Source organism: Molossus molossus, unplaced genomic scaffold (genome assembly GCF_014108415.1).
Source record: "Molossus molossus isolate mMolMol1 unplaced genomic scaffold, mMolMol1.p scaffold_m16_p_7, whole genome shotgun sequence".
NCBI classification, from domain to species: domain Eukaryota; kingdom Metazoa; phylum Chordata; class Mammalia; order Chiroptera; family Molossidae; genus Molossus; species Molossus molossus.
Window position 1 is genome coordinate 55,330,427 of NW_023425401.1, and position 14,805 is coordinate 55,345,231.

The following is a 14,805-nucleotide window of genomic DNA, read 5'->3' on the forward strand; positions in this document are numbered from 1 at the left end:
ATACCCAAAATTCAATGCAGATGCTGTGTAAATAGTTGTTATACTATATTGTTTAGGGAATAATGACAAGAAATAAAGTCTGTACATGTTCAGTACAGATGCAACCATTGTAGGCTTAACTACATAGTACACTTCAACAACAAGGTAATCCGCCCCCCCAATATTTTTCATCCCAAGCTTGGTTGAAACTGCAAATGTGGAACATGCAGTTACAGAGGGCCAACTGCATTCAGTTCAATGAATTTTGACAATTGTATACAACCATGTAATTACCACCCAAAAGAAAATCTAGACCATTTCCCTATAAAATTCCCTTGTAACCTTTTCCAGTCAACTCCCACCCGGGGCAACCACTTTCCAACATCCATCACCAAAGATTACTTTTGCATGTTCTTCATGTAAATGGAATCATACATATGGGTTTGTATCTGACTTCTTTTGCTCACCATGTTTTGAGATTCACCACCATTCCTGTGTATCAGTGATTCATTCTCTTTCAAATTGCTTTGTACTATTTCCATTGTAGGGTTAGGGTTAGGGTCAGGGTCAGGGTCAGGGTTATCTATTGTCCTGTTGGTGAACATTTAGGTAGTTTCCAGTTTTTGGATGTTATGAATAAAGCTGCTAAGAACATTTTTGTACACGTTTTTAATGGGCATATTTCTACATATACTGCAAGAAACTGTGACATATACATTTTTGTTTTTGTTTTTTAAGCTCCAAGATTTTTCTTACAGTCAAGGATATTATTGCCTCCACTAACACTCAAGAAGAGGCATTTCTTGGTTTAAGAAGCAAAATAATTTATTAAAGATTATTAGGCAGCTCACAAAACTCTGCAAGAGTCAGACTATTAGGCTTGGAGGCTACATAGCCAGGAATAATAATAAGCCATACTGGACAGTTTGGAGGTGTGATGATCTCACCATGGTTGGGCACTGCAGAAACTGCGTACAGGCTACTTCCACTGCCAGGGCATGAGGGAAAGCCATGAGCTTCTCTTTGCAGTGCTCTTCCACCCCTGCAGCAAAACAGATTCTGTGCAGCTCAGGCCTAATTTAAACATTGTTCTCCTTTGAATTGTCAAGTGTGTGCTGAGCAGTGAAACTTAAGTCATATGATCACAAATATTCTCAATTTCAAGACATATCTTTTTACAAATCAGGTAAGTTTTCTTTTTTATTTGCAATTATTGTTTCTGTTACATTTTTTCTGCCTTCATCTTTAGGGAAATGTGGCATCTCTTTATTCTTTCTCTCTGAATCTTGGTAACATTCCCAAGGCTGTCCTATGTTTTACTGCATTTTCTAATTGTAATTCTAAACTCTGCTTTCATGTTTTGTTTCCAGGCAATTCTATTTATTTTTCTCTAATCTCTTTTTGCAATGCCTACACCACCCCCAAAGCAACGTCCTCACATCTCACTGACAACATGTAGTAGATACTTAAGTTATCTTTTGAACCTTATGATAAAATCTGAGAGAGATGATGTCTCAAGTTTTTTGTTGGATAGTCTCCTCTTATGCTGCACTATTTTTTTTTCTTCATTGATTTTTTTTCTGCATAAATTATTCATGTATATTAGGGAGTCCTGAGATTGTCTTATACTCTGTCCATGAGCAGGCAAAAGATATTACTTAATATTAAAAATAAGGTAAAAAAGACCAAGAACATTATTGGTTTGAAAAAGAAACAGGTAATTTTTTGGTTGTTGTTCAGATAGAGTGGGAGAAAAAGAGAGAGAGAGAGACATCGACGTGAAAGGGACACATCGAGTGGTTGCCACCCGCACCACCCAAGCAGGGCTGGAGACAAACTGCAACCGAGGTACGTCCCTTAGTGGGAACCGAACCCAGGTCTCCCTGGACCGCAGGCCAACACTCTAACTGCTAAGCCAAACCAGCCAAGGCAAAACAAAGGTAATTTGGGAGCAGCTGTTATAAATTTACTGAGATTTCAAAGACTTTTTTTCCTCCTTTCCCCTATCCAAAGACAGTTTCTGAGGTTTTCTGAGGATACATTAGCAAAGGGGTCTTTATTGTACATTCATATTATTATAATAAAAAGTCTCTAAATATGATTTTTAATTTTAAAGAAGTTTAATGTGGAAGTTTTCAGTTTAAAATATCAGAAACATTTAAGCTAAAATTAGTAAATTCAGAAAATTCAAACTTCCAAAGACTTTATTTCCATTCAAAAAATATCAAACCTACATGCATCATTTACCAGTGTGGCAATTTTACTTCAAGAACAAAATTATAAAAGCAATTGAAATACTTTAGGATTCAAGTACTTTCTCTTCACCTATCATTCAATTTTTTTTTTTTCTTTATTGACTTTAGAGAGAGAGGAAGGAGAGGGAGAGATAGAAACATGTATGACAGAGAACATCGACTGGTCACCTCCTGCATGCCCCCCCACTGGGGATCGGCCCACAACTTGGGCATGTGCCCTGACTGGGAATTGAACTGGCGACCTCTTGGTCCATGGGTCAACGCTCAACCACTGAGCCACACTGGCTGGGCTCAACTTTTCTAATAATTTATTCTTCTCAGAAATGTAGAGAAAGAAAAAAAAGACCACTAACTTTATTCACTCTTAATTGACTTCCTAATTTTCATTATAGCAATTCAAAATACACGGAACAAAAAGAAAACTTTCACGTTTGAAATGCGATGCAAGAACTCTAAGGCTCTCAAATGTTATCCGACTTACATTTTATTAGGTTTGTTTGTACTAATAATTATAGATCTGAAAACACTAAGTTAACATTTCTACTTCTGGACAAGATTTCAGAAAGCAGTAAGTAGCAGCTGTCTATTTTATAGTGACAGAAGGAAGAGAACAACAGTTCCCTTCTGAATAAACAATAAGAATATTCAATAAGAGTGAATTATAATTACACTTAGGATTTTTTTTTTTTAATTTTTTTCCTTTATTGATTTTAAAGAGAGAGAGAAAGGGAGAGGGAGAGAGAGACAGAAACATGGATGAGAGAGAACATTGACTGGCAGCCTCCTGCATGCCCCCCACTGGGGATTTGGCCCACACCTTGGCATGTGCCCTGACCGGGAATCAAACTGGCGACCTCCTGGTGCACGGGTCGAAACTCAACCAATGAGCCACGTTGGCAAGGCTAATTCCACCTAATGTTAATAATCTGTGCACTGGGGTTGTAAAACATTTGGCTACAGAATAAAAAATGTATATTATGCCAATAAAAAGGACAAACTTAACAGAAGCAAATGAATGTTTCTTTTACAATTTAATGCATATTTTTATCTTTAGAGACATAATTATTTTACCTAAAAACACCAACTATTTTCATATTCTAAATCACATCTATTTCTGTCACAAATTTATATGTATCAAGACATTCTTGGTATTTATATGCTATTCTTTTATATAGTAACACTTTACAAATACTTTTCCATGGCAAATGAATTTTCCTGGCATTTGTGTATTTTACAACTATTCATATGCATTAACATATGCCTAATCTAAAATCACGTCACTTTTAAAGAAATCCAATAATAGGTCTAAAATAATCTGATAAATTCCTGTACCTTGTTAAATAACATTTTCTTTGATTTCCATTAATAGAGAAAATTTTGAGTTTATCGAGTATCCTTAATCTCAACTAGCATTTTTCAACATGAGATAGGTCTTTTTCAGCCATCTTCCTCTACATAAAATATTTTCTCTTCTTGATTGGCCTTGACTCCCTATTTCTTTTCCCTATGGCCACAATCTTCTCCTCTGACCTCAATATCCATTCTCTAGAGTGGAGGGCACAACATTCTTCTAAGATAAAGCACAGAAAACTAATCACCTTCACCTCTTTCATGAAACTTTACTAATTAGGTGAACTGTATGCTGTACAGGGAATTATGTCCACAGGAGCAAAGGACAGGGCATTTAGGAGCACTAAGGGGATGGTGTTTTGGAAGGCATATGAAGACTGGCTTCCAACCCCCACCCTCTCAACAATCTTTAACCTTGTCAATATGAATAATAATGAAGCATTGGATAATTCTTTCTTGGACAGAAGAGCTAAAGGGTGGTATCAACAAAAGTGTAACCACAAAACAACATAAAAAAAAATAATTAACAATGCAACTTCTACTAAACACAGGGTGCATACTTCTAAAGAAAGGTGAAGTATGTTTTAAAAGCTTGCCATTGGAAGAATGTCCTTTATCTTGTCACAAACACACACACCTACCACCCTAATTTCTTATTCCTAATGAGAAAGTCCATACATGAGACTGATTGCTTGTTTCCTGGTTCTGAAGGTAAAGGAGTGTGGTCATGCATTGGTATAACCATATAACTAATGCAGTTCATTCTACAGTTATGGCTATAGACGATGATCCTGCACATCTCTTTAAAAGGATAACATTTCCTATACCAGATATCTGATTATTTCAAAATAACTAAATACTTACGTGCTGCTTTGATCTGTCTCTGTGTAGCTTTGTACCTTACATGGCCAAGTCCAAGTACTGCATAATGATCTTGGTTCTGATAAAGACACAAAAGGGAGTCAAGTTTGAAATGCAGCAATATATAAAAATGCTTATGTTTTGGCACCCTAAAACAGTGCTTCCCAAAGTGATGTTCCCATGACAGGAGTCCGGTGAGAGATTCTCTATAAAATAGATTCTGTGGTCATTTAGGTTTGGAAACTGCAGACTCTTGTATAGCCTTCTTGATGATTTGTATGCACATAAGCCTAATAAAGGCTCTGAGAAGTCCTGCAATTAAGAAAACAGAAATCTATAAAACCCAGCATGTCCCAAACTTATCTGACCATAGAACCCTGTTTTCTCTTAAAACCTATTAATATCCTATGGCCATCCTTAAATTAAAGTACAACCAGGATGATTTCAGAACTGAAGGGAGCATTACAACAGCCCTAGTAGGTTGGGTCAGGCAGTCATAGGAAAGAATTAGGAGCCATGTGGAACAAAGAAGGTAGGTTAAATGAAAATTTTGAGAAACTGAGGGATGAGGCTTCTCTCAATAGACGTCCCTGCTTTAATTTCCGCTTTGGTTAACATTGCAAATTTAGCTTTTGAAGTAGCAACTGGAGTGAAGGCTCCTTACAGAATTCAAAAGATATATCTAGTATTAGAGAATGAATTGGGAGGAAGGGGAGTTGAGAGCATAAAACATGAGAGAAACAAGTCAAATAGGGCTGAATGGTTTCCTTTCAAATTTAGGACTGCAAACTTCATAGGGATTGGCTCCTTTACTAGGCGAGGCAACCATACTTTGTTCCAGCTGGTTCACCTTTCCACTCACTAAAATTACTATTACATACCTTCTGTCTTCTAGTCTTTCTTCAAACTCCACAAGACCCTTCTCTACCCTCTCATCAATGGCCTTGCCTCCTGTTTCTTTAAAAAATTTAAATTACTCAAATTCCAGCATCTTTCTATCTTCCTATCTGCATCCATATATTTTCCCCGTTTTCCTGCATTCACAATTGAGAAAGCCTACCCTACCAAGACAACATACTCCAATCTTTGTCTTGGTTCTGAATATTGCCTTCTCTAAGTCTCCTCAAATACTAGCATCTTTCAGTTATCTCCTAAATTTCAACAGGATTACTTTCATCAGTACAAAAAGATGCTCTATTATCTCTCATCTTATTAAAAACTCCTTCCACTCTGGCCCATTTAGCTCAGCGGTAGAGCATCGGCCTGCAGTCCAGAGAGACCCGGGTTCGGTTCCCGCTAAGGGCGCGTACCTCGGTTGCAGTGTGTCCCCGTCCCTGGTTGGTCGTGCAGGTGCAGCCACTTGATGTGTCCCTTTCACGTCGATGTTTCTCTCTCTCTCTCTCCCTCTCTCTCCCTCCCACTCTATCTGAACAAAAAAATGTCCTCGGGTGAGGATAAAAAAAATTTTAAAAAAAACCTTTCCATGACCCCATTTCCAGCTACTGCCCCATTTCTCAGCTACCTATCAAATTTAAACCTCTTGAAGAAGCTGTCCCCTCTAGGATTAATTTTCAAACCAATGTGGTTTGCTTTGTCCACTTCCACCCCAGGTGCTACAAAGCTGCTGTCTCCAGTATCAATTTCCAGGTACCAAATCCAAGATTATCCATCTGTCTTCATTTGATTTCAACTCCCAGCAGCAGCACAGCTGACTCTTTTCTTGAAACGTTATCTTCCTTTAGTTTCTCTGAATCCACTGTTTGTCTTCCACCTTTCAGTAGCTTTTTCAGTCACTTTTACTGGTTTCTCAATAACGTGCAGACCTCAGTCCTGAGGTTTCTTTTGGTCTCTCTCTATACTTTGATCCTAGGGGACCTGACTGAATGCTGGCTGGAATACGGTAAAAACCCTGTAAATACTGGCTCCCTAATTCATTCAAGCTTAGACCTCTCCACAGAGCTCTAGAGGCACAGAGCGCTTCCATCTCTCTAACCTTCTGGTCACTCTCTACCTTGGTCACCCATTTGCAAACACCAGACTGGTGTTTCAGTTCACTGAAGAGGCCGAGCTCTTTCCCCTCAGGGCTTCACATGCTATAGTCTCCATTTGACACATTCTTCCCCCACTCCTCATGTGGCTGCCATCTTCTCACCCTTCAGTCTCAGCTGAAATGTCATCACCCTATTTAAAAGACATAACCTTCTCTCTCCATCTGTGCTCCTTTTTGCGCCCCTCTAAAGTACTTCAAAATTCTCAGTGCTTCACTCTCTCCAATGGCTTTCCACCAAGGGCCACTACTCCTGACCTCCTCACCCCTCCCTCATTCACTCTGTTCTAGCTACTTGCCTTCTTTCAGTTCCTGGCACATTCCAAACTTTCTGCCTCTGTACAAGCTCTCTGTCTGAAATGCCACTCTTCCTAATCTTTGCAAATCACCTAGGTTTTTATCTTTCGTTGTTGTTAATCCTCACTCAAGGATATTCTTTCCACTGATTATTGCAGGTGTGGGGAAACTTTTTTCTACTAAGGGTCATTTGGATATTTATAACATCATTCGAGAGCCATACAAAATTATCAACTGAAAAATTAGCCTGCTATATTTGGTTAAGCTAATTTGGTGAGGCATATGGTGTTAACTGGTATTGATTTTGTAGCAACATTCCTCACTTCTGCTTTAGAGAGTGGAAGGGAGGAGAGGAGGGGGAGAAAGAGGAACATCGATGTGTGAAAGAGACACTTTGATTGGTTGCCTCCTGCACGTGCCTGACCAGGACCAGGGATCAAACCTGCAACCCAGGTACATGCCCTTGAGTGGGAATCAAACTCTTAACCTTCAGTTCACAGGCTGATGGTCCAACCACTGATCAACATCAGCCAGGGCAATCCAGGTTTTATCTTAAAAGTCAGCTCCACAGGCCTTTCCCACCTACTCTACCTAAGGCAGTCATCTGGACACCCTATCACGTCATCCTGTTCTTCTTTGCCCGGCACTTAATGGCCATGTTCTTGATTGTTTACTTATTGTTTGTTTCCTCACTAGAATATAAGGTTTGTGGAAGCAGTGATACTATCTTGTTCAGCACAGTATCATTAGTACCCAGAAGAGTGTCTGACACACAGCAGGTTCTTGATTCCTGTTAATTGAATGAAACAATTAAATGAATGTATGAACCCTGCTACCATGCTCTGATGTTATCTATTCTTTTCTATACCAAAGACCTCTATACTTTTTTTTTTTAAACTCATCTTTATTGTTGAATGTATTACAGATGTTTCTCCCTTTTTTCCCTATTGACCCCCCCCCCTTCATTTCCACCCCCTCCTGCCTATCAGTGTCCATTGGTTATGCATATATGCATAGAAGTTCTTTGGTTTATCTCATCCCACCCTCCCTCCCCCTTTCCCTTTGAGGTTCATCAGTCTAACAACCAATTTGTACTTCTTAATTCCTTCATCTTTTTCACCCACCCCCCTCCATCCCACCCATCTGGCAAGCAACAAAAAGTTCTCTGTATCTATGAGCCAAAGACCTCTATTCTTTCTTCATTTTTTCTCTTGTAGATCTCAACATTCCTCAATTCTATGTCCTCCTGACCCTTCCTTTTCCTCAAGTTACTGTTTTCTCTCATTTTCTTTACAACCCAGCTTTAAAAGAGTGTTTTATATCTAGGTCTCTACTTCATCACCTCCTAGTAACTTCTCAACCCAGTGCAATTTCTTGCCACCCCAACCATTTCACTAGAACTGCTTTCAATGTGTTCATCTCAACTTAATTTGCCAAACCCAGTGGCTTTTTTTTTTTTTTTTAATCCTCACCCGAGGACATTTTTCCATTTTTTGTTCAGGTAGAGTGGGAGGGAGAGAAAGGAACAGAGAGAGAGAGAGAAACATCGATGTGAAAGGAACACATCGAGTGGCTGCCACCCGCACAACCGACCAGGGCCGGGGACAAACTGCAACCGAGGTACGCGCCCTTAGCGGGAACCGAACCCGGGTCTCTCAGGACCGCAGGCCGACGCTCTAACCGCTGAGCCAAACCGGCCAGGGCCCCAGTGGCTTTTTATCGTTATTTATGTTATGACCTCTCTCCAAAGTAGTGAAACTGGTGATTGTGTTTTCCTTCTTGAGACTTCCTCCTCCCTTAGTTCCTGGAAGAATATAGTAACTGATCTTTAATAAAGCTTTGTTAAGCAAATTTTTTTGTTTGTTTTCTTTCTACTTCTTTTACTCTTCTTAGTATCCTTTGCTGTTTTTCTTCCTCTGACCACCCTTAAATATCTATCTGTGCTCCTCAATGATGTTCTTTCTTTTAAAACTGATGACAGTATGAGAATCAGCTCACACTTTCTGAGTGCTTATATACTTTTCTAAGTGCTTTATACATGTGCCTTACCTCATCTAAATACTCTCATCAACTGATGAGATAGGAACTCATTATCTACTCTTTGTTTTGAATTTATCATGTACCCAAGCACTAGGTTAAATGCTTTATATGCATCATTTCATTAATCCTCACTATAATCCTATGAGGTATTAGCAATCTCATTGTACCAATAAGGGAAATGAGGTGCAGAGATGCCAGGTAACTTTCCCAAGGTCCCAGCACACTAAATGGGCAGAATCAGATTTGAATTCAGGCACTCTCATTCCAAAGTAAATATTATACTAGCACCTACTTAAGCAATATAATACCTATGTGTCTATATTCTTCTCCTTGGCTGATGTCATTCAATTTCCCACAGTGTCAACTACCACCCAAGTGCCAATGACTTGCAAATGTTTTTGGCTCTAACCTCTTTTCAGAGTCATAGACCAATTTCTAACCATCTATTGGACAACTTCATCAGCATGTTACTAGAGCCTCAGTTTTGACAGAGCCAAACTTGCACACAAATACCACACTCCCCACAAGCTTCCTTTTCCTGCATCCCAGTGTTGGTGACAAGTCCACATGCACAGAGGTCTTCTGAATACATTCCCTTCACTTGTGACACATGGACAAGGTCACCAAGGCTTCTCAAGTTTACCTACCCCTAAAATCTGTCTCCTTTTCCTCAAAGCCAGTCACAAATTTAGTAAAAGCATCATGCATTCATTTGAAGGCTTAGATATTGCATTAGGCCTAGACTAGCAAACTATTCACTTCCCCTCCAGACCTGCCCTCCCTTTTCAAGCAGTGTTCTGTACTTCCAGAATTACTTTTCTAAAATTAGCTTTTAATGACTGCCCCCAAAATAAAATGTGAATTCCCTCATTAGCATAACATACAAAGGACAGAATTTGGTGTAGAGTCTGTTTCAGGTAGAATTTCTTACCACCTTCCCTCAAGAACCCTACTCTAATCTTTTTAAAAAAATTTTTTTTTCTTTATTGATTTTAGAGAGAGAGGAAGGGAGAGGGAGAGATAGAAATATCAATGAGAGAGAATATCGATTGGCTGCCTCCTGCATGCCCCCCACTGGGGATTGGGCCCACAACCTGGGCATGTGTCCTGACCAGGAATCGAACTGACGACCTCTTGTTGTATGGGTTGTCGATGCTCAACCACTGAGCCACACCGGCCAGACTAATCTTAACTAATCCCCAAAGAGGTTATCTATTCTTTTATTTCTTTATGTCTCTGCATATTGATTCCTTCTGCCCAGAATACCTTTTCTCCCTTCTCTACTTCACAAACTGCCTCTCATCCTTTTAAGACCAACTCAACCATTATCTTCTTGTGAGATCTTCCTAGACTTCTCCAGCAGAGAGAGTATCCTATGGCTAGTACTGTCCCATTCAAGGTTTAACAATACAGAGGTACTCGAAAGCATGGATAGACCTGAAGAACATTATGCTAAGTGAAATAAGCCAGTCAGAGAAAGACAAATATCACATGATTTCACTCATATGTGGAATTTAATGAATCGAACTACCAAGTAAAACAGAGACAAACACATAGAGAACAGGCAGACAGCTCTGGTGGGGTAGTGGGTGGTAGTGAAGGGATTGAGCAAAAGAGAAAAAAGAAAAAGTGAGAGAACTCATGGACAACAGTGTGGTGATGTTACGGGAGTGGGGGTGTGGAGGTGGAAGAGGGCATTGAGGGGATAAATGGTGTTGGAAAAAATAAATTCAATTATAATTATCATGTTGAAGCATGGTTTATTAATGGAAAACTTGTGAGAAAACTTCCTGTGTCTAACAAAGTATCTGATTGAACAAAAGATTCAGCTATTAAATACCTTCCAGTCCTTGGGATCAAGTGTTTTCAGCATGGGAAATTCTTCTAATTGCAATTCTTCATCTTCTGATTCCTCTGATAATTCTTTCTTATCCTCCAGTTCCTGAAAAGACGCAGAAGCATTTCTGTTTCTCCTCTTAACAAAAGCTTCAAACCATCTTCCCACAGGTTCAACTTGACAGAGTGTTGAGGCTGTGATTGAAAGTGTTAAGAGAGGCTTCAATGTATTGCATGAAATAAATCTCTTTCAAGGTGACAAATAAGATCGAAACAGTGATAGCATCAGAATATAATTTTAAAACCATCAACTAAGCAAATAGCTGCAATAATCCAGTTAACATGAGGGTTAGCAATAAATGATCATTTCCTAGTATTTACAGAGTATTCAATCAACCTCTTCCCATTAGCTGAGAAAACAAAACATTCATCAATGTCACCAACAAATCAATACTTTTCTAGGGATATGAAAAGAAGGTGAGAACAGGCAGAAATGTTGCAAACTGTTTTACTTTTAAACCAATGATTGTAATAAAGCAATAAATAATGATATTCATAAAGTTAGTCTCATCAAAAACAAACAAAAAAACCCTCTGAAAACAACTAAAAATATCTTAATTATTGAAACCTTGAATTCAAATAGCTTTTAAAAACTAAGAAATCACTAGGAGTGATTTGTTCTAAAAGACACTTTTCCAGCAGCTAGCAGGGACTTAATAACACAATTGCGCTACAGTGGAACAAGCTCTGGATCTGTACTCAGCACTGGATTTTAAGTCTATGTCTGACCCTTATTGGCTACGTGAAATGAGTCAGAGATGTCTTCAACTCAAAATGGGAGCAAATTATCTATCTTATATGGTTCCTTGGAAGATTAAATGACAAACTGTGAAAGCACTTTGAAAAATCTCAAACTTGTATAGAAGTAAGGCTTTATCATTATTCTTGAGGAGGGTAAATCACTGTACATCTATATATTAACATTTCAAAAAATGTAATTTAGGTCAGGGCAAAAAGTTAACATCTTAATTTTCATTTCATATTCCATAGGAAAACAAAAAGTGTACTTTGTTCAGTTATCAATAACTCAGATGTAAGCGTTCCCTTGTACCTAGGGCCACAATTTTCTAAAAATAATTAGCTTGGGAAATTATTATTTCCTCTACTATACACAGGAGAGTATTCAAACATTATGTTCAATAAGTATTACCTGTGTAGTGTGAGTGTGACTTTTTTATTTTTCATACTATGGTATATATGTTTGTTTGTTTTTCAGGTCCTCAGCCAAGGACATGCTTATTGATTTTAGAAAGAGGGGAGGGAAGGAAGAGAGGGAGGGAGAGAAGGGGAGAGGGACAGAGAAGAGAGAAACAGCTGTCGGTTGCCTTTTACTCGCCCCAAGCAGGCATGGAATCCACAGTGTGCTCTGACCCGGAATTGAACCTGCAACCTCTTGGTGTACCAGAGGAGGCTCCAACCATCTGAGCCACACTGGCCAGGGCGTGAGTGCGACTTTTAAGAGCATTACCTTTCAAGCCTTGCCCTCTAGTTTTAAGAATATGCATAGAGACCTCTAGGAGCACAAATGCCATGATATGTTCAAAATCACATTCAACAAGGGTCTATATAAGCGGCATTGATAATTCATGTAGATCACTGAGACTGGACACTGTTTAAGTTTACGATATCCACGACTGTCCTGGGCTGTAAATCTATGAACCTACAGCAGCAGGGCAAGTTTCACTTCATGACTGTCTTTAAAAGTCTTTCCACGCGGATCTTACCAGCAGCCTAGGCAATGGTCTTTTTGTACTGAGCATGAGGATCAGGATCTGAGTCACGGCATTTAAAAACAAAGCCGGGGCAAACGGGGAGAGGGAGAAAGGTGTAGAGCACCAGCCACAAGGCTGTGGTACGACCTCGGGCACTGGGGAGCTCGCAGCAGGCATCGGGGTACCGGAGGGTTCGGTCCCGGGCTGCTCGGCCCAATCCATGAGTCAGCGGCCGCGAGAGGGGGAGAATACTGTAGGGGCAGAAAAATGACGCCCCCTCCTCCCCAGTCTGGGGAAGGGTTACTGTACAGCTGAGGGCAACAAGGCACCCGCCACGGCCCCACACGGCCGGGAGCCAGTTGCCAAGGGCAAGGGTTGAGAGATTTCGAGGTCGCGGAAGTGGAGGACTGAGGCAGGGGCGGCTGCGGCGCGACGGAGCCGGGGTTGAGCGGACACGTACCAGAGGTCAGAGCGTGGGAGATGGCGGTGCCCTGGCCCTCCGCAGCGCTCGGCAGGAGCAGCATGATGGCGCCGAGGCCAGCCCCGAGGGCACAGCGTTGGCGTCCCGGCCGGAGCGCGCTTAGATTTCACAGCTCTACCTCCCGGTCCGAGCCTCGCGCCTTGGCTCTACGACGCCCAGGAACCGGCGCCTGGAGACAATCAGTTGGACCCAACTGCTTCCGGGTTGGATCTTCTGCGCTGTGGGGCCCATTCCACCCTCAAACCAGCCAACGTGTGCGGCAGCCTAGTTCTTCACCGACTCAGTTCCGGGTGGGTTACAAGGCTCAGGAATGAAAGATTCCTAGCCTCATCAGTTCCCTCGTAAAAATGCGAATTTTCCTCGTCCAGGTGCAGCGCAATACGTAGAGCATAATTTTGTAAAGCTGTTTTTACTATAGTCTTTTTACTTTTAAAGTTACTCCTACTTATATTAGTATAAACCTAACCACTGATTTTTCCCAGGAGCTCTACTTGCATAATCAAAATTGAAAAGATGTTTCTATTGAAAATGATTCTAGCCCATACAACCATAGAGAATTCTGTACATATACCTGTAATGCATTTGTGTGTACCTAAATAATAATAGCAGCTAACATTTTTTGTGTTGTTACTAAGTAATTTACTTGCATTGTCTAGTTTAATCCTCATAACATTTGGACAAGAGTTCCCCAATTACCGAACTCTGGAAGTTAATTTTTTTAATGTATAATAAAATCAATTGCACTCATACTATATGATTCCTTCTTGAACTGAGGTCAGAAGAACTAGCAAAAGGAGACCAGTGGGTGAAGATTCACCCCTTTAACCTGGAATAGGTTGGGCAAAATAGAAGACGTGATGTGCCCATCTTTGGGGAAAAGCACCAGAAATTAGCACATTATTCTCTGCGAATTGCATTTTCATTGTTAAATACATTGAATTTTATTGCATGACAAAATTGTCTTTTCAAAACTGACATTTCAAAAACTAAGCTAATCATCTCCCCTAATCTTCTTCCTATTAATGCAACCACTGTTAAAACAGGCTCTAAGTCTCAAAGTAACCTGACTCTATTTTCTTAATATTTTTATTACTTATATTAGTTCTATAAATATATATAAACTTAATATTAATTTTTTTCTCCCACCTCCCCCATCCATTCTCACCATCACCTCTAAGGTCATGACAGGTCCCTTTTTTTTAAGTGTGGTAAAATGCATGTAACAAAAAATTAGTATCTTAACCATTTTAAGTGTAAGTTTTAGTAATGTTAAATACATGAACTGTATTGTACAATCTCCAGAACTCTTTTAATCTGCAAAACTGACTCCATACCCATTAAACAACTCCCCATTTCCATTTCCCCTACTCTGCCCAACCACCATTCTACTTTCTGCTCTATGAATTTGACGACTCTGGGTACCTCATATAAGTGGAATCATACAATATTTGTCATTTTGTGACTGATTTGTTCACTTAGCCCAATGTCCTTACAATTGTAGTATGTATTGGAATAATATTCCTTTGTATGTATATTTTATTCACCCATTCATCTGTTATGGGTTGCTTTCACTTTTTGGATATTTTGAATAAAAAGCTTCTATGAACAGGAAATTAAAATATGTCTTGGAGATTCTGCTTTCAACTCTTTTTTTTTTTTTTTTATCCTCATCCGAGGACATTTTTCCATTTTTTGTACAGATAGAGTGGGAGGGAGTGGAAGAAAGAGAGAGAGAAACATCAACGTGAAAGGGACACATCGAGTGGCTGCCACCCGCACGACCAACCAGGGCCGGGGACAAACTGCAACCGAGGTACATGCCCTTAGCGGGAACCGAACCCGGGTCTCTCCGGACCGCAGGTGGACGCTCTAACCGCTGAGCCAAAC

The 14,805-nt window shown here is 40.0% G+C and overlaps 1 protein-coding gene across 3 annotated transcripts in view; it reads right to left on the reverse strand.

Moving 5' to 3' along the window:
* The window catches only part of DNAJC2 (DnaJ heat shock protein family (Hsp40) member C2), a 33,984-nt gene extending 20,882 nt beyond the window's left edge, over positions 1-13,102 (reverse strand). The window contains exons 1-3 of one of the 3 annotated variants that reach the window (XM_036246688.1): positions 12,898-13,102; positions 10,670-10,860; positions 4,449-4,524 (exon numbers count right to left, since the gene is read on the reverse strand). In XM_036246688.1, the coding sequence (XP_036102581.1) occupies positions 4,449-4,524; positions 10,670-10,860; positions 12,898-12,961 (331 nt within the window). In that variant the 5' untranslated portion in view covers positions 12,962-13,102. Of the gene's footprint in view, positions 1-4,448; positions 4,525-10,669; positions 10,861-12,897 lie in introns of those variants that run through there. The other 2 variants (XM_036246689.1, XM_036246690.1) reach the window with 2 other exon arrangements.
* Between the last annotated feature and the right edge of the window lie 1,703 nt (positions 13,103-14,805).